Consider the following 18,658-nt stretch of genomic DNA (forward strand, 5'->3'; position numbering starts at 1 on the left):
TTTTTATAGACATCAGAGTTAATTCTAAATGCTTCCTAAAGCTGCTAGTCTCCTGCTAAACGCTTAATCCTATGTGCATTTCATATCAAAACAAATGTCCAGGAAGTTAAATCGAAATGTTTACATGCAGTGTATAGTTACATAAATTATACCAAAAGCTAAAACCTGGCTTTTCGATAATTATGTGAGATGTTTAAATAGCAGCTGCAGGCAATGATTATGTCCTTTTTTTGCTGAGGGCGAAGGTGCTGTGTCCTCTCCAACATGGCCCCATCCAGCAATCTGTTTCACGCACCCTTGAAACTGATTTAGGGACTGCCATTAAGAGCTATTCAAAAATTGCAGCTGGTGCATGCAGCAACTGTCTGTTTTGCAACTGCAAGATAGTATAAGGGAACATGCTCCCATAATCCTTTAACTGCCTTACAAATTTCAGGCCTACCACGATGTCTGCTTTCTCCTCTTTAAGCAACAATCTTAAGGCAACATGTATTCCATTCTCCCTACACTCCATCATTTCAATTTTTATCAACTAACATTTCACCATAGTAGAGACAGCAGCTGAATTTAGGAAAATTTAGGCCACTTTTCCTACATTTCTATCATATTTAGCTCTCAAACAGATTAAATTTGACTAAGGCTTGTATTATTCACAAAGCATCATTATTATTATTATTTATTCATATCCCGATATTTCTTTAAAAGACTCAAAGCTGCTAAAGCAAAGAAACCTTGCTCTCCACAGGACTTTCTGAAAAATTGGCTTTCCTGGTTGCCTATGACAAGAGTTCCCATGTCCTGCTCACTTCAAAGGATCAGTCTGAACGCAGATTAGAGATAACTGCTCTCAAATCCAATCTTTATTGAAGAACACATGACTTTGGAAAAGTCAAGAATGACTCAATGTTTACATACAACTATTTTTATAACTTTTGATGCTACGTAACACCACACGTAAATATCATCATCAAGTCCCACCTCCAATATCACATTACTACCATTTTCACACACTAAACCAATTATAATTGTTTATACTTTCGGTCCCAAGTTCCCAGGCGTATTCTATCTTCTTCTGCCAGGTGCTTCTGGGATTGTTTATGTTATGACTCCCAGTTACAGGGCTGAATTACCAAAGCCCTGTAACTGGGTTCCATGACATGGTGCCCTCCTTTTCTTCGTCCTCCTCTTCGGTTCTTCCTTCATCACAAACCTGAAACAAAACAATAACTCTATGTGTCCATTTTGTCCAAAGTACCCATATATTTTTTCAGTAAGCTACGATGGAATACAGGGTGTATTTTCCCTAAACTTTTTGGCAATGCCAACTGGAAAGTCACTTCGTTGATAACACCCTGTATTCTAAATGGTCCAATATATTTAGGGCCCAATTTTTTCGAAGGTAGCCCCAGTTTGATGTTTTGGGTACTTAACCACACTAAATCTCCTTTCTCCAATTTATCACCTTCCACCCTCTTTCTATCTGCGAACACTTTATACTTTTTATGTGCTTCCTTTAAGGATGCAGTCACTTGACTCCAGCATTCCATCATTTGTGTTTTCCATTTCCCCGCCTCTGTTCCCTCATTCTCTGTCCATCTTGGCAGCTGGGGCAGAGGCTGTATTTCATACCCGTAAACTACTTCAAAGGGGGTTTTATTTGTTGCTGAATGTATAGTCGAATTAAAAGCTAGTTCTGCAAAAGCCAACCACCGAGACCAGTCATTTTGTCTCATGTTAGAGTACATTCGAAGGAACTGCCCAAGTGTCTGCTGAGTACGTTCTACCGCCCCATTTGTCATGGGGTGAAAAGCAGAACTTAAACTCCTTTCTGCTCCTAGCATTTCCAAGAATTTTTCCCAAAATTTTGCTGTGAATTGTACTCCTCTGTCACTGACCACTCTACTGGGACATCCATGCAGTTTGTAAATGTGGTTTATGTACAATTCAGCTAGTTTCTCGGCTGATGGTAGTTTTGGCAGTGCTATAAAGTGGGCCTGTTTAGAAAACAGGTCTAATACTGTCCAAATATAACGATGTCCTTTGCTAACCGGTAGTTCCCCCACAAAGTCCATAGCTACACATTCCCAAGGTCTGGTAGGTTCTGCTACTGTTTGTAATAATCCCATTGGTTTCCCTCCTCTCGATTTATTTCTGGCACAATCATCACATTGAACCACATGGTTCTTTATGTCCTTCCTCATCCCTGGCCACCAGCAATGTTTTGCTATTGCTTTTGTTGTTTTTGTAATTCCTGTATGACCAGCGCTCTGGTTATTGTGAAAACGATGCAAAATCTTGATCCTTAATGTTGCTGGGATATACAGTTTCTTGTTCACAAACCAAAATCCCCCCTTCTGCTCCCCCTGTTCCGCATTGGATGCGATCCATTGGTCTCCTTCATAAGACTGTTTCAGTTCGTTTCCCCAATTATCTTCCCCGCCGAGTTCAACCATAGCAGTGTTCTCTTTTTGGGTTTGTGCTCTTGTCCTGACAGCTAAGCCCCATTGTTTATCAGAGAATATTGTTCCCTCTTTTGCTGTGGTTATTCCTTCGTGTTGAGGCATGCGTGAAAGGGCATCTGCCAAGACATTCTGCTTCCCTTGAAAGAACTTTAATTGGAAATCGAACCTGCTGAAGTATTGTGCCCATCTAATCTGTTTGGGGGACAGTTTTCGAGGAGACTTTAAATACTGGAGGTTCTTATGGTCAGACCAAATTTCAAATGGGATTCCGCTTCCTTCGAGAAAGTGCCGCCAGCATTCTAAGGCCTTTAATATGGCTAGTGCCTCTTTTTCCCATATCGGCCAACATTTTTCAGTTTCGCTGAACTTCCGGGACAAATATCCACAGGGTTTTAAGTTCCCATTTTGATCTTTTTGCAATAGTACTGCTCCGTATGCACAGTCTGAGGCATCGCAATGGATTATGAAAGGACTCCTGATATCGGGGTGTTTTAGGATGGGTCCTTCTGTGAAGCATTCTTTTAGGGTTTCGAATGCCTTTTGGCATTCTGGCGTCCAACTTAGCCTGGCGCCAGGAGCTTTTACTTTTGCTGTCTCCCCTTTCCCTTTTGTTTTTAAAAGTTCAGTAAGGGGTGCGGTTATTTGCGCGAAGCCTTTTATGAAGGGTCTGTAAAAATTTGCAAACCCCAGGAATGATTGCAATTGCCTCCTTGTTTGAGGCACTCCCCATTCTTTCACATCTGATACTTTAGCTGGATCCATAGCTAACCCTTCTGGAGATATCCGATACCCCAGAAAGTCAATTTGAGTTTTATTAAATTCACATTTGGACAGTTTTGCGTACAGCTTTGCTTCCCTTAGTCTCTGCAAAACTTCCCGGACCAATTTTACGTGTTTTTCCTTATCTTCACTCACGATCAAGATATCATCAAGGAATATGAATACCCCTCTGTACAACAATGGGTGTAGTATTTCATTTATAAGCTGCATAAAGCAACCGCCTCCGTTTTTTAAACCGAAAGGCAAAATTTTATATTCAAAATGGCCGAATGCGCAGGAAAATGCAGTTTTCCAAGTATCCTCCGGTTTTATTCTTAATTTATGATACGCTTCAATTAAATCAAGTTTAGTAAATATGCTCCCTTTCTTCAATACGGTAATTAAATCCTTTACTAAGGGCATAGGGTATTTATTGTCCTTAGTAATTGCGTTTAAATTTCGATAATCAATGCACAATCGTAGGGAGTTGTCTTTCTTTCTCCTAAATAACACTGGGGCCCCGAGAGGAGAGTTGGATGGCTTAATGAAGCCTCGCGCCAGGTTTTTATCAATATATTTCCTCAATTCCTCCTTCTCCTGCACAGACATGGGATACACTTTTGGTTTTGGTAAGTCTGCTCCTGGGGTTATTTCAATTTCTACTTCTATATTCCTTTTGGGAGGCAATTTACTGGCCTCTTTCTGATTGAAAACATCCACAAAGTCTCTGTATTCAGGTGGCAATAGCTGTGGGTTTATCTCACCTGCTTCATCTTCCTCGTCCTCCTCTTCTGCAATTTTGCTTATCTCCCATTGCGTCTGCTGTTCTTTGAATGCTAAGCTCTTTCCTCTCCAATCTACTTCAGGATTTGCCTGTTCGAGCCATGGTATCCCTAATATTACGTGGTATGTGGCAATAGGGGCTATTACAAAGGATATTCTTCCTTCCCATTTGCCTATTTTACATGGGACCTCCCGTATTTCCTTTGTAGATACTTCCCCAGCAGCGACTGATCCATCTAGCTGCGAAAATGCAATTGGGGAGTCAAGCGCCATCTGCTGGCATTTCAGCGCTCCTGCTAATTCCGGAGTTATAATATTTCTAGAACAACCACAATCCACAAATGCCTTGCAGGTGGCCTGATTCTCTAGTCCCGAGAGGCAGATTGGCACTACTATCATGCGTTTGTCCCGACTCACCAATTTTTCTGAAGATTCTGGGGCCTGCACCTCCTCTTCCGCGCGCCTCCCGGTTGCTGGCTTGGGCTTTGGGGGTTTTGGCGGCTCCCCCTTCCGGGCCCAGCATTCTGCTGCTCGATGGCCCGTCTTCCCACATACAAAGCATTCCGGTTTAGGTTTGTTGTAGTCTCCTCTGGAGGGAATCCCCGGCCTCCCTCCGGGTCTTTCCTGCTTCCTCGTTTCTCCTCGACCTCTCGCCACCGGTCTTTGCTGGCCGCTGCTGCTTCTGAAGCGCTTTACTTGGGCCAGGGTGGATTCGACGCGCCCCGCTAGTTGAATCCATCCCTGGAGCGTTTCGGGGTCATCTCTGTGCGCTGCCCAGCTGAAAATCTCGGGGCGTAGTCCCTCTTTAAATAACTCCACTTTGGTCACTTCAGACCACTCTGGTACCCTTTCCGCGAGGTGGAGGAATTCCTCTGCGTACTCGGGCACTGTTTTGTCCCTCTGCTTTATTCCTTTCAGCTGGTCTCGAGCCCTCAATTGCTCTAGCCGGTCTCTGAACCGGTTTTCCAGTGCGGCGAGGAAGCGGGGCACTGACCTCAGACATGGGTCGTGTCTGGCATGGAGTTGCACGTACCAGCTGGCTGCTCCTCGCTTTAGTGTGTTGCCGATGGCTCGAACCCTGCTTGCTTCGGAGGGGAATGTGTGTGCATTGTCTTCCATGTATCCTCTGATGCTAATTAGAAAAAAGTTCAGTTCATCTGATTCCCCTCCGTATTCCAGTTTGAGATCTTCCCTTCTCGGCATCCATTCTGCGGCCCGTTGATGCTGTCTGGGAGGCATGGGGAAGGGTTGCATCAGGTTTCCTCGGGCGGCTCCTTGGAACACGCCGCGCCCCACTCCGGTGGTCATTCTGCGCAGCTCCCGAAAGTCTGCCGCCGCTGTCGGCCCTTCCGCCCATCCGCATACTGGCCTCGCTGTAGCTCCCTCATCTCGCCTTTCCTCGTCGTACGGCACATCCTCCTCCTCTTCCTGGATCCCCCGCTCCTCTCCGCCTTCGTCTGCAAATCCACTGGACCCGATCCCTGGCCCCAGTGGCCTTTCCACCCCGACGCCCATTCGGGGGGTTGGGAGCTCTGTTGGAGATGGCGGCCTCAGAGTTCCCAGAGCTCGCTGGCGCTCCACTTCGCGCGCCATTCTGTCTCGGAACTCCAGTTCCTGCCAGTATTCCTCATCCCCCTCGTCCCTTGCCGCCACGGGACTCTGCGTTGACGCTCGCTGGCCCCTCTGGCTCCAATCTCCTTCTTTACTTGGCTCTCTCTCGGCGCCATATCGGATGGGCTCCTTTTGGAGATTCTCTTCCAATAGTGGCACCAACCTCCCCACGGTTTCCGACAGCCTGGATAAATTTGTTTCCAGGATGGATAACCGCAGGGCCACGGTCTCCGGCATGCTTCCTCCAGATCCCCAACTGGTTTCTGCCGCCGCCGGAACGCCTCTTCCCCCTCTGGGAATCCTCTGAGTCACGCCGTCCGGCTTGGGGTACCCCGTAGAGGAAGCTATGGCTTGCAATGTCTCTTCCGCCAACGGCCGAGCTCCCAGCGAAGGCCCCTTTGCTCCGTCATGGCTTTGATCTCCTTCCCTGCTCATTATCACTTCACTGCAAATTTGCAGGAGGGTGAGAACTGGATTCTTGACTTAATTGTCCTGCTCACTTCAAAGGATCAGTCTGAACGCAGATTAGAGATAACTGCTCTCAAATCCAATCTTTATTGAAGAACACATGACTTTGGAAAAGTCAAGAATGACTCAATGTTTACATACAACTATTTTTATAACTTTTGATGCTACGTAACACCACACGTAAATATCATCATCAAGTCCCACCTCCAATATCACATTACTACCATTTTCACACACTAAACCAATTATAATTGTTTATACTTTCGGTCCCAAGTTCCCAGGCGTATTCTATCTTCTTCTGCCAGGTGCTTCTGGGATTGTTTATGTTATGACTCCCAGTTACAGGGCTGAATTACCAAAGCCCTGTAACTGGGTTCCATGACATTCCCATATTAGTGGCATCCCATTTCCTGAGATGTCAATGTCAAAATCTGTGAGCTGGGATTGGATCCTTTTGATGACACAGAGGTGGGATAGGAAAAGAGTGTGAGATGGATCAGAACTACTATCAACTTCACTGGTTGTGAAAATGAACAAAAATGAATGTATTTTAGCCATAAACCGCCACAATTGGGGAAAAAGGAAGAGGGTCTGACCAAGGGCAAGATGGATAGATGATATCCTTGAAGTGACTGGTTTAACCTTGAAGGAGCTGGGAGTGGCCACGGCTGACAGGGAGATCTGGCATGGGCTGATCCATGAGGTTACAAAGAGTCAGATGCGACTGAACAAATAAACAACACCACCACAACTGTGTCACCACCACAATTGTGGAAATTGATATGATAGCTATCTAGTTAAATGGGCCTTGAATTTGGACAAAACCCCAACCTAACAAAGTAACATGGCACTCAAGGATTTTTGGCAACTGAGCAGGTGGCAAAATATGTCGAGTAGCTGCAAGGGCTGCAACCATTCCGGCCAATGTTTGCATTCTCTGTGGCCTTGGCACATGTCATAAGTGAACTTTTTTTTTCCCAGGTTCCCAGTGCTGGTCTTGGGATTTGTGGAAAGTTCACTACCACTCCTTGAACCTTTTTTTTCCCCAGGGTCACTACTATCAGAGGTTGTATAACAAGAAAACCCAAGAGTCATGTTGCTCACACTTCCCTATCTGCCTTACTCAAAATGTCACAATCAGCTTAAGTCCATGCACTCACCATGAGATTCTTCAATCTGATACCCTCACTTCTTGGTTTTTAGTGTAGCGACACTGCACAAGTACAACACATATACTAACAACTTTACACTAAGCCAAAGAATCTTAGTGCTAGTCGGGGAAAGGTGGAGTGCTCCAGCCACCTCAAATACACATTTTCTGCCCCTGAGATTCATCCCTTTCCCTGAAGATCTGAAAAAGAACACCAATTTGCTGTTACTTCAGCTAGTTCTCTTATTTAGAACTGAGCAACTACAAAAAGAAAATAAGAATTGGCCTGCTAAGAAAATGAAATATATCAGTCAATCACAATGCTGTATTTTGTTGCTGAACACATTGTAATTTGGACTGCTGTCTGTTCTTTTATTGTTTTAAGATAGTTTTATAACAGATAATTTGTGAACTTCTCTAAAGCCTCTATTTAACAGATTATTATTAAAAATGCAGCTCTTTACAGTAATTTGAAATTCTCAGAAAAATAAAATGTTCAATTAAAATCAAAATGCAACAGTTTTTATTGGAATCAAGTAACAACAAACTCATATTCTGAAATACAAACAGCTTTTCTAATTAATACTCTATAATTTGCCTTGTTTATACATTAACTAGCTGTGCCCGGCCACGCGTTGCTGTGGCATTGTCTGGTGGTATTGGCGAGAAATTGTTGAGGTAGTGGTGGTATTGAATGTCTGTTGTATGGTTGTCTTTATGTTTAGTATGCATTTGGTTGTTTGTGTACTGTGAAAATGGTGAGGATAGAGGGGTCTATGTCCCTGTGTAGTATTGTATAGTATTTATACGTTGTCCATGTGTTGTGAATGCTTGGATTGTGTCCTGCTGCATAGTTGAAAGGGTTGGGCTAGATGGCCCTTAGGGGTCTCTCCAAACTCTTGGATTCTATGCTTCTATTATTATTATTATTATTATTAATAATAATAATAATATATAGCTGATGCATCCTTTTTTGGTAGCCACGCTTTTCAGGTTCAGAGTTGTAATAGCATTTCATAACTCTGCGGTTTTCTGGCATTGTATATTTCTGCTGCTTCTGTGACTGTTCATTTGGGTTTTGATGATTCCGTAGCCCACTTGTCGATGGATGTCCAGAATCAGCGGCATCCAACGCGGTCCTTTTTATCCTGGGCGACGACCGAGCCAGTATAGACTTCATTTTGGTTTGATTCTCCATAGTGCTAATGGGTTAGGTGCTCTTGGTTCCATTCCTCGGCTGAGGCCTCTCTGGCATGGTTGGACCTGCCGCCAGCAGGTTTCACTACCGCCAGCACAACCCTCAGCGTCCTCGGAATGGTTAAGCCCCCCCACCATGTCAAGGTGGCACCTGCGGGGGGGGGGGGGGGGTATTATTATTAAGAGGCTGGGTGGCCATCTGTTGGGCATGCTTGGATTGTGTCCTCCATGGGAGAATTGGGTTGGATTGGATTACCACAGTAATTATTTCATATTACAGTAGAATCTCACTTATCCAACATTCCTTATCCAGTGTTCTGGATTATCCAACGCAGCCTGCCTTTTAGTAGTCAATGTCTTTGTAGTCAATGTTTTAAATTAATTGTGATATTTTGGTGCTAAATTTGTAAATACAGTAATTACAACATAGCATTACTGAGCATTGAACTACTTTTTCTGTCAAATTTGTTGTATAACATGATGTTTGGTGCTTAATTTGTCTAATCATTACCTAATTTGATGTTTAATAGGCTTTTTCTGAATCCCTTCTTATTATCCAACATATTCACTTATCCAACGTTCTGCCGGCCTGTTTATGTTGGATAAGTGAGACTCTACTGTATATTTATAATCTTATATTATCTGCTTAGAACTGGATTATATGAGGCCCCTTCTACACAGGTGTATAAAATGCACACTGAAGTGAATTATCTGGCAGTGTGGACTCAAGATAATCCAGTTCAAAGCAGATAATATAAGATTATAAATGGGTAATATAGCTGTGTGGAAGGGCCTTGAGTCTACACTGCCATATAATCCAGTTAAAATCAGATAATCTGTATCTTATAGGCAGTGTGGAAGAGGCCTGAGGCCGAACTGTGCCTGTCCCCTGGGCTGAGTAGGTTCCTAGGAGACCAAGTGGGCAGAGCTTAGCCTTCTAACTGGCAGCAATTAGATAAAAACAATTATTCATCTCCCTCTAATTAGGACTTTATTTTTCTTTTCTTTTTGTTGTATGAACGTAGAGGCATGGATGAGGGGTTGTGTTGCCAAGTTTAGTGGTTCTGGAATGTGTAGTTTTGTTGTTTTGTCCTAGGCCAATTTTTTTTATCTTTATATATATATAGATTAATTGCCAAAGGGCCCTGGTGCAGATAAGTTTAGCCATGATTGGCTCATTCCAAACTAAATTAAATGGGTTTTAAGACCAAGATTTCAATCCTGATTTCTTATTTAAAGATAATTTCCAATCGTGGCACTTGCTTTCACAACCACAGGCTCTATACCAAACATCTGACTAAAATCAATATGGCAAATAAATTACAGTGAACTGAAGTCCTATAGCTTTTGAAGCCTTTGAAACAGATTACTTTAGCTGGTCTAGAGTCAATGTTAATGTCTCCTAAAAAAAACTTTTAACCACAGAGCTTCTATTTAAAAGGGCACGTCCAATATTCCCAATAGCCAAAATAGAGTCAGCACTCTTTTAGCCTCTGGCATTCCTATCCTAGTCAGTACAAAGAGCAATAAGCACTTCCCATCTACCCGCTAAACCCAAAACTGGATAATCCACCTGGTGGTACAATAACCAACTGTGGAATGCCCTTGTCTTGGAGGCCCAATTGGCGCCAACAGTCGTTTCATTTAGATAGTGAATTAAAACTTGCAATTTCATTAGGGCCTCAATACCAAATACTGTTATATGTGGTTTTTATTTTTTAAAATCCTTTTTTAAGTCATGATCCTTAACATGTTTTTAGCATCTAAAATTACATTACTGTTTTAAACTGTTCAACTTGTCTCAGTGCTACGTATTTGTAAGCCACCCTGTCTTTTTTGATATAAGGTGGGGTTAAAATATTTTAATAACAATAACAAATACATCATCATCATATACTGTTTTTTAGCAACAGTAAAGAGGACGTGTTGTCGAAGGCTTTAATGGCCGGGATCACAGGGTTGTTGTATGTCTTTCGGGCTGTGTGGCCATGTTCCAGAAGTATTCTCTCCTGACGTTTCGGCCACATCTATGGCAGGCATCCTCAGAGGTTGTGAGGTATGGATAAACTAAGTAAGGAAAGGAAAGAATATATATCTGTGGAGAGTCCAGGGTGTGGCAAGAGTCTTTTGTCACTGGGAGCCAGCATTAATGTTTCAGTTAATCACCCTAATTAGCATTGGAAATGTTTTGTCTCATGCCTGGGGGCATCCTTTGTTCAGTCAAGCCCTCAGAGTTTTGGTTCCCATCTACTGTTTTGATTTTGGAGTTTTGTAATACTGGTAGCCAGATTTTGTTCATTTTCATGGTTTCTTCCTTTCTGTTGAAATTGTCCATATGCTTGTGGATTTCAATGGCTTCTTTGTGTAGTCTGACATGATAGTTGTTGGAATGGTCCAGCATTTTTGTGTTCTCAAATAATATCCTGTGTCCAGGCTGGTTCATCAAATGCTCTGCTATGGCTGATTTCTCTGGTTGAATTAGTCTGCAATGCCTTTCATGTTCTTTGACTCTTGTTTGGGCGCTGCATTTGGTGGTCCCTATGTAGACTTGTCCACAGCTGCATGGTATCCGGTAGATTCCTGCAGAAGAGAGAGGATCCCTCTTGTCCTTCGCTGACCGTAGCATTTGTTGGATTTTCTTTGTGGGTCTGTAGATAGTTTGTAGATTGTGCTTCTTCATCAGTTTGCCTATGCGGTCAGTGGTTCCCTTGATGTATGGTAGGAACACCTTTCCTCTGGGTGGATCTTTGTCTTGACTCTCATGGCTTGTTCTTGGCCTTGCAGCTCTTCTGATGTCTGTGGTGGAGTATCCATTGGCCTGTAGAGCCCAGTTTAGGTGGTTGAGTTCACCTTGGAGGAGATGAGGTTCGCAGATTCTTTGTGCACGGTCTGTCAGGGCTTTGATTGTGCTCCTTTTTTGACTTGGGTGATGGTTGGAGTTTTTATGAAGGTATCTATCTGTGTGTGTAGGTTTTCTGTAAACTGTGTGGCCCAATTGTTGATTGGGTTTGCAGATGACCAGAACATCTAGAAATGGCAGTTTTCCTTCCTTTTCTTTTTCCATGGTGAATTGGATGTTTGGGTGGATGCTGTTAAGATGGTCCAGGAACTTGCCGAGTTCTTCCTCTCCATGGCTCCAAATTGTGAAGGTGTCATCTACGTATCTGAACCAAACAGTTGGCTTTTTTGGTGCTGTTTCTAGGGCCTGTTTTTCAAAGTATTCCATATAGAAATTTGCTACTACTGGGCTGAGAGGGCTCCCCATGACCACTCCATCCTTCTGTTCATAGAATCCAGGGTCCCACTAAAAGTAGCTAGTGGTGAGGCAATGGTGAAACAGGGCTGTGATGTCTTCTGGGAAGTAAAGAGGACATTCATAAATGATCGGAGACTGCACATAAAATAATAACTAAAATGATAATTTGCATTATAAGATGCAGTCGTCAGAGCTTGCTAAGCCAAATATTGTCTGGGCTGAAGGATATAAAAAAAATAAGTCTGTCAGGACTCCAGGAAAGGAAGGAGGGAGTTGCTATGTGGGAGGAAAGAGCCTGGGAAAAGTATCCTTTGGAAGATGATCTAGAGCTTCCCATTCTCCCTCCGGAGCCACTGCAACCTCCACCCTGCCAGAGACGGGTGGGAATGTTGCAGACAAGATACTGCTCTGCTCCATCATCCACTCACTCTGGGATGGCCTCAGTCAGCTGCTAGAAACCTAGGTCTGCATATTAAAAGTGTCTGTAAAATCCGCTACCAAACCTATACCTTTTAATTCCCCATGTGTGCCTGAGCTCTGGCCTGAAGCCTCTACTACAGATAGGCAACAGAGATTCTTGAACTACTACTGTAAAATGAGAGGTTCTTGAAAAAACAGGCCCCTGATCAACTTAAAACCCACTGTTCCATAACCCTAATGCTTTGGACAGATTTCAATTTTATTTTTATTTTTTTGCAGGGTGGAAGGGTAGCTTTGAAAAAAACATGCAGTTTAGTACTTGGGGCTTGTCCCAAAAGGTCTTATGGTAATAAGAACAATGGACTTATGTTAGAAAGACCTACAACCTAGAGAGATAGCAGAATTATACCTGGTGCCAATCACAATGCACAGAAAATCTAGGACTTTTTCTGCTCTCCATTCTACTGCTGTAGGAAGTACAACAGAACTAATTACTTCATTTCTATGGCCATGTGAATACAGCTACACAAATATTTCAACTGTCTCTATTTTTCCCCAGATCATTAAACACTGCCACTGTTCCACGACCCTTGCCAGCTATTTCTGAAGTAGTAACCTTATATCAATGCTTTCCCCATAATTCTATGTACCTTAAGCAGGACTGAAACTCCTGGCGGATCTTAAAACAATGATTAATTTTACATTACTGGTGAAATGCAAAGTTTACTAGTGGCTGGGCATTTTCAGTGATAAATATAGAAGCAGATTAACAACCCGCAGCATCCACATTGTTGAAATCCTTTTGAGGAGGAATGAGCAGAAAATGCACAATCTATACATTTCTCCACTCTAGAGCAATATGTGCTTTACCTACAAAAAGCCTGGCTCTACAGCTACACAGATCTCTTAGTATTTCATATCTATATACTCAACATACACCAACGTTCTACCAGCCACCACAAATTGCAAAATATATCCAATTCAGACATTGCAGCGTTTCTGTACTTGCTAGGAAAGCACCAAATGCTGCTTCTTTTGCTACTACAAATATATGTCATACAGTATGCCACCACCTTACTTACCAAGAAGATATACTAATTGTCTTCAGCAGTAAAGTGACAAAGTGCAGTGCTGCCCTTGCAGTCATGTAGCGGGGAGTTTAGAAGAAACTTTAGAAGAGAATTCCATGTGTTTTCTGTTTGTTTGGGTAACTGAAGTTGAGAAATGCTTTCCAACCAAGACAGCATCCCCCTATTGTCTATCATGAAAGCTAAAAGCCAGGAAAACCACAAAGCAGCCACAATATACCGTACTATGTATTAATCAATGAAAACTGGCAGCTGAGACATGCCAAATGTACAGCATTACCTAAAATCACATATACAAGCAGTGTCAGAGAGAAAGCATATTTTTTTATATTGATAACTAGGATTTTACCCCTAAACATTGGTTCCAAAAATATATGAGGTCTGGAGTATAACTTGATAAGTGGTGCCCACTGGACAATAAGCTGAACCTAATTTTATCTAATTATGCTGGGGAAAATGGAAGAAAAAAGGAAGAGGGGCCGACCATGGGCAAGATGGATGGACGTTATCCTTGAAGTGACTGGCTTGACCTTGAAAGAGCTGGGGGTGGCGATGGCCGACAGGGAGCTCTGGCGTGGGCTGGTCCATGAGGTTGCGAAGAGTCGGAAGTGACTGAACAAATAAACAACAACAATTTTATCTCTTCCATAAACCACAAACGTTTTAATGCCATAGTTTACACTCACAATGAAATATAAGGTTTCAAACTCAGCTACTCTTTGGCACAAAACAACTTTTGAACAATTTAGAGGTCATGATGATCTGTACCTGAAAATTTCCTAGAATAATATTTCTTGGGTTCATGAAACCCAACTGGTTGCATAGAACAAATGAAAGGAGTTGTGTTGCTGCATTCCTTATTTTGCATGAAGTTGGTTTTACTTTAAACATTACTGCAAATTTTCAACTTATGTAACTTCCCCCCAATTTTGTCACCAAATAAATGTGCCTCATTTAAGTCATCAAAAAAGGAGAAACTGCTTTCTTCCTCTTTCAAATTTCAGATCTTCCCTTCACTTTCACAATAGCAGATGTTCTAGAAAAAAGAAACATTAACCCCACTGGCATTTTAGTCTTTTTTTTCTCCTAATAAAGTTAGAATATATGAAGAATATATTGAAGTCATCTCATTAACCAAAACAAGCACCGTTCTTCCTTAAAAAGAAATAGCAACTTGGAATTGTATTCACATTTGAGAAAAAAGTTCTAACAGCCTTCCCTCAATTTCTAACCCTGCAATCCACTGGAGATATTTCCAGAAAAAAAAGGAATATCATAAACACATTAGTACATAGATTGCCATTAGGATTCACTTCATTTAATTTAAAGGTCTAAACTATGTACAACTGCTTTGGCCTACATCCCACTTCATCCCTCCTCCTGGCCACTATCCAGCCCTACTCCACCAGAGAAACATTTCTTTTCCCTTCGTATAAGCATGAATCTGCAATATCCCGCCCTTTCCTTACAAATCTTGAAGATATTTGCTACTTTTATTCCCCACACACTTTTTCGGCACACTATGGCTCCATTTAGAAATAATGGAGAACCACAATCTGCAAGAAACCTTGGGCTTATGTACCTCTCTGTCCCCTCCTCTTTTCTGTATGAACATGATAAATAAATGCTGTTCCTTCTCAACATTAAACAATTTATGGAGCTGGTGTATATAACCTATGATTGCAGTGAATATACCAACATCAAGCCATACTTTCAGACTCTTCCTTATTCCCCAAAGCACAGTTTGAGCACATCAGTTTCCCAAGTTTTTTATCGTGTCAGAAGCGAATTGAGGCAAGTTGCTTCTGGTGTGAGATAATCGGCCGTCTTCAAAGACGTTACCCAGGAGATGCCTGGATGTGTTACCATCTTGCTTCTCCCATGTCCTCACATGGGAAGCTAGAGCTGACAGACAGGAGCTCACCCCATCTTGCGGATTCGAACTGCTGACTTTCAAGTCAGCAGTTCACTGGTTAATGTAAAATCAGAAGAAAAGCTGCTCTTTGGTGCCCAAGAGTGCAGAGAAAGAAGAATACAAACTCACAAAGCTTGCTGAAGCTCATTCAGGCAAAAACTATGTTTTCATATTACACATGTCTATTTTTTGGAAAGGTTATGGATGCAAGTGAACGAATTCAGCATTTATTGGGGGGATAGTTTTTAAAGATAACAGCAGTTCTAGTGAGAACAAGTATCCACAGATGAGAAACAAACAGATTAATTCCAAAATTACAAAGACCAACAGTTGAGATGTGATGTGATATGACAAGAGTGCTGGGGCAGAAGCAACTTAATTGGCCATACTCCAGAAAAACCTGTGGGGTACAAAACTACAAAAGGGCAATTACTCCCCCCAACGAATAATCCAATGTACCCAGCAGGAGGGAAGGATGCGGACTGAAAACTTTATTCTACAACAAGAGAACAGAGATGCCCTAGGTCAAAGTGGGTGGGTATTTAATGGGAATTTAATTGTAGCTTATCCGGTTTGTATGATGTACATAAACTTGACTTCAACCTCTCCTTTCTCACCATCAAAAGTCTAAAATGGAAGGACAGAGTAGTCTGACAGCCCCTCTTCTTCCAAACCTTCTAGAACTGTGCCACTAACTTGTCTCCTCCTTTCATTTCCTTTGAGTTGTATCACAACACACTATGATTATTTTTCATTATTTCAGTTCTATGGATGTGTGCTCATGGAACATTTAGCCTTACAACAATCCTGCTAAACATATTATTCTCCCTTGGTTTTGGGTAGAGGATTGGAATTAAGGCCATTCATGGCCATAATAACCATAGCTTAAGTGGGATGTAAAACAACACACTTATGGCCAAACATAACTGCATTATTTTTTCTACTTTCCAGTTTATTGACACTAATTAATCAACTACAGTAAAAATGTTAAGAGCAAATAATAAATTTTCTCCCAAATGTTGTCAATACGATCACTGCAGAATATAGTGGGACGTTTACTTTCCTTGTGCTGGAAACTACAATTCTAATAATGCATGCAATTCTAATAATGCATGCTAAAACAAGAAGAAAAACTGTCTTCTTTGTTACAGCATCACACTGCAGGGTCAAGATTAATTTATGATCAACAATAATCCTAAGGTCCTTTTCACACAAACTGCTGCTTAGCCAAGTATTCCCTATCCCATAAGTATGCATTTAATTTTGTAGCCTAAATGGAGAAGTTTGCATTTTCCTCTGTTGAATTTCATTCTGTTACTCGTAGTTTATTAAGTTATTTTTGCATTATCATCCAATTTTCCAACATGTCACCTACCCTTCCCAATTTTGTATCATTTGCAGACTTAATAAGGATTCCCCCTATTGATAAAAACACTGAAATTTAGACCGAAAAGTTTACTTATAGCATCATGCTCCATCTGAGCCAGTCAGATATTTTCACAATTTACATAAATTGTGAAGTGTCAGACTTTGAATCTCGGCATAATTTTTTTTAAAAAAACTGTTTGATACAAAGCATGGGGCTATTGGAGAATGTAATTTGGTCTCCATGTGTAAAACTTGACCTATTCCACACTTTTTGGACTAATGTGTGGAAGGAGACACTTCTATCCTTCAGACAGTGCATTTCTCCAAACTTTGTGATGTAGTTCTCCATTCAAAAAAGGCATATGTTATGCAGAAATAAACATTCATGCATACAATGTACATGAGAACATCAGTTTCTCCATATACCTCACAATCTCTGAGGATGCCTGCCATAGATGTGGGCGAAATGTCAGGAAGAATACTTTTGGAACATGGGCATACAGCCTGGAAAACACACAACAACCCTGTGATTCTGGCCATGAAAGCCTTTGAGAATATATGAGAATGTTCATAAATGTTTTTAAAAATCAGACAAAATGGGATAAAATTACTCTTCAACTATGTTTGCAGAATCAAACAAATGTTGTATAACAAAACTGGCAGGATTGGGGGGGTTGGCACATGAACTATGAGCTAACTTGTATACTGGGTGAAGAAATGTTTTCATGCTTTTATCTTTTAGGAGAAAAACTCTGTAAATAAAATTTCTGACATGATGCTGTAAAAACCCATGTCCCTGACCTCATTTGTTCTGATTAGTAACTCCAAGAGCAAAACATTCTGCTGCTTCAGAAGTGATGAATGGTTTCCTTCAGGAAGACCAGCCAAAATTTCAGAATATGTATGGCCCCTGAAGTCCTTCAGTGTTTGAACCCCCACCCCAAAATAATATAATTGTCTATTATATTCAGAAGGAAATTCATGAAATATAAGTGCTGGGTACTGTGGGTGGTCAGAAAATCAAAAGCAATCATTCTAATTGGCACTGTTGCCGTGTCCCAAAAGGATCAGTTCCAGAGAAAACGTCACACCTTGAGGGAACACCCGATGAAGTAGCAGCCCCAGAACCTAGTGTCAATAGAGACACATATTCTTGGCACGAGCAGGCCGAGTGTGTGGCCTTTGATAAGTCAAATCACAGGGGACCTTAATTTGAACACAACTGGAATGGTGGTATTAAAAAATCTTCTGAAAGACCAACCTGCCTTCCTGAAAATTGTGTGAACTCTAGCAGGGCTGACAGTCTCCTCTCCATATCCACAGTTCAAGAGGTCACCATATACCACACACAGTCTGATTTCTCTGTCCTCACCTTATTGAAGAGTCCAAATCTTTCTCATATTACTTCTCTGTTCCTCCTTCTCAGTTAAAAAGGCTGATACCACAGTGTCCCCTACTGGAAGATGGCTAGCACAGCCCTCCAAGGTTTTGGGTTTAAGTACAAGCTACAAGGCACAGGCAAAACCAAGTCCAATTACTTGTTACTTTGGCCACGGACCAGATCAATTTATCCACAGTCAAAGAAATAGTTTGTCCTCCAGAAATGAGCAGCCACTTCAGCAACTAGTTTTATTATGTTACTAACACTGCTTATTAGAATTTTATTCTTCATTCAGTAACACCAAGGGCTGCACGCACTATTTCTACATTTTGAATACACAGCTTTTTCCATTGCGAAAGAAACTAGAGAAATATCACTAGACTCTCTCCTCCACCTCTTAACAGCATCATTTTCTCTCAAACACCCCTATTTCCCCCTTATCCATTATAAGCTTTTTAGTTTAGTAAAGCAGCTTTGAAAGGTCTTGTCCCCATGTGGCTCTTGGCAGGCGGAGAAGTAGAGTGCTCTGGCTCACAGCTTTCACAGAGCCGTGGAGGTGCTGCTTAGTGTTAAGCTATGAAAGGAAAGGGCTCGGGTCACATCTGTGAAACGTTAGCAGAAAAGGGAGGCTGGGTGAAAGTAGGTGGCCTGCACAGCGCAGCACTTTGTTGGGTTTTGCAAGGCCACTTGGGAGATGGGTAGCCATTTGTCTTAGAACCACCTCCACTCCAATGATAACAGACTGCCTTCCAGTCTGCATACATTGGCTAAGAGCTGTAAATACTTCTGCAGACTCAGGC

General features: G+C 41.9%; 2 protein-coding genes across 4 annotated transcripts in view; both read right to left on the reverse strand.

Annotated features, from left to right (window-relative positions):
• Window positions 1-18,658, reverse strand: part of rsph9 (radial spoke head component 9) — a 33,116-nt gene that overhangs the window by 2,362 nt on the left and 12,096 nt on the right. The window contains exon 5 of one of the 3 annotated variants that reach the window (XM_062973994.1): window positions 7,734-11,784. The exons of the other annotated variants lie outside the window; for them this stretch is intronic. Within the exon in view, the coding sequence (XP_062830064.1) occupies window positions 11,735-11,784 (50 nt within the window). The 3' untranslated portion in view covers window positions 7,734-11,734. Of the gene's footprint in view, window positions 1-7,733; window positions 11,785-18,658 lie in introns of those variants that run through there. 3 annotated transcript variants of the gene reach the window in all.
• LOC134297121 (uncharacterized) lies at window positions 832-6,465 on the reverse strand. The gene is made up of 2 exons (XM_062973983.1): window positions 4,422-6,465; window positions 832-1,210 (listed from the first exon to the last, which is right to left on the reverse strand). Exons 1-2 carry the CDS (start codon window positions 6,048-6,050, stop codon window positions 1,127-1,129), a joined length of 1,713 nt encoding a protein of 570 aa, XP_062830053.1. The 5' UTR covers window positions 6,051-6,465; the 3' UTR covers window positions 832-1,126.

The sequence above is a fragment of the Anolis carolinensis genome, chromosome 1, assembly GCF_035594765.1.
Source record: "Anolis carolinensis isolate JA03-04 chromosome 1, rAnoCar3.1.pri, whole genome shotgun sequence".
Classification (NCBI taxonomy): Eukaryota; Metazoa; Chordata; class Lepidosauria; order Squamata; family Dactyloidae; genus Anolis; species Anolis carolinensis.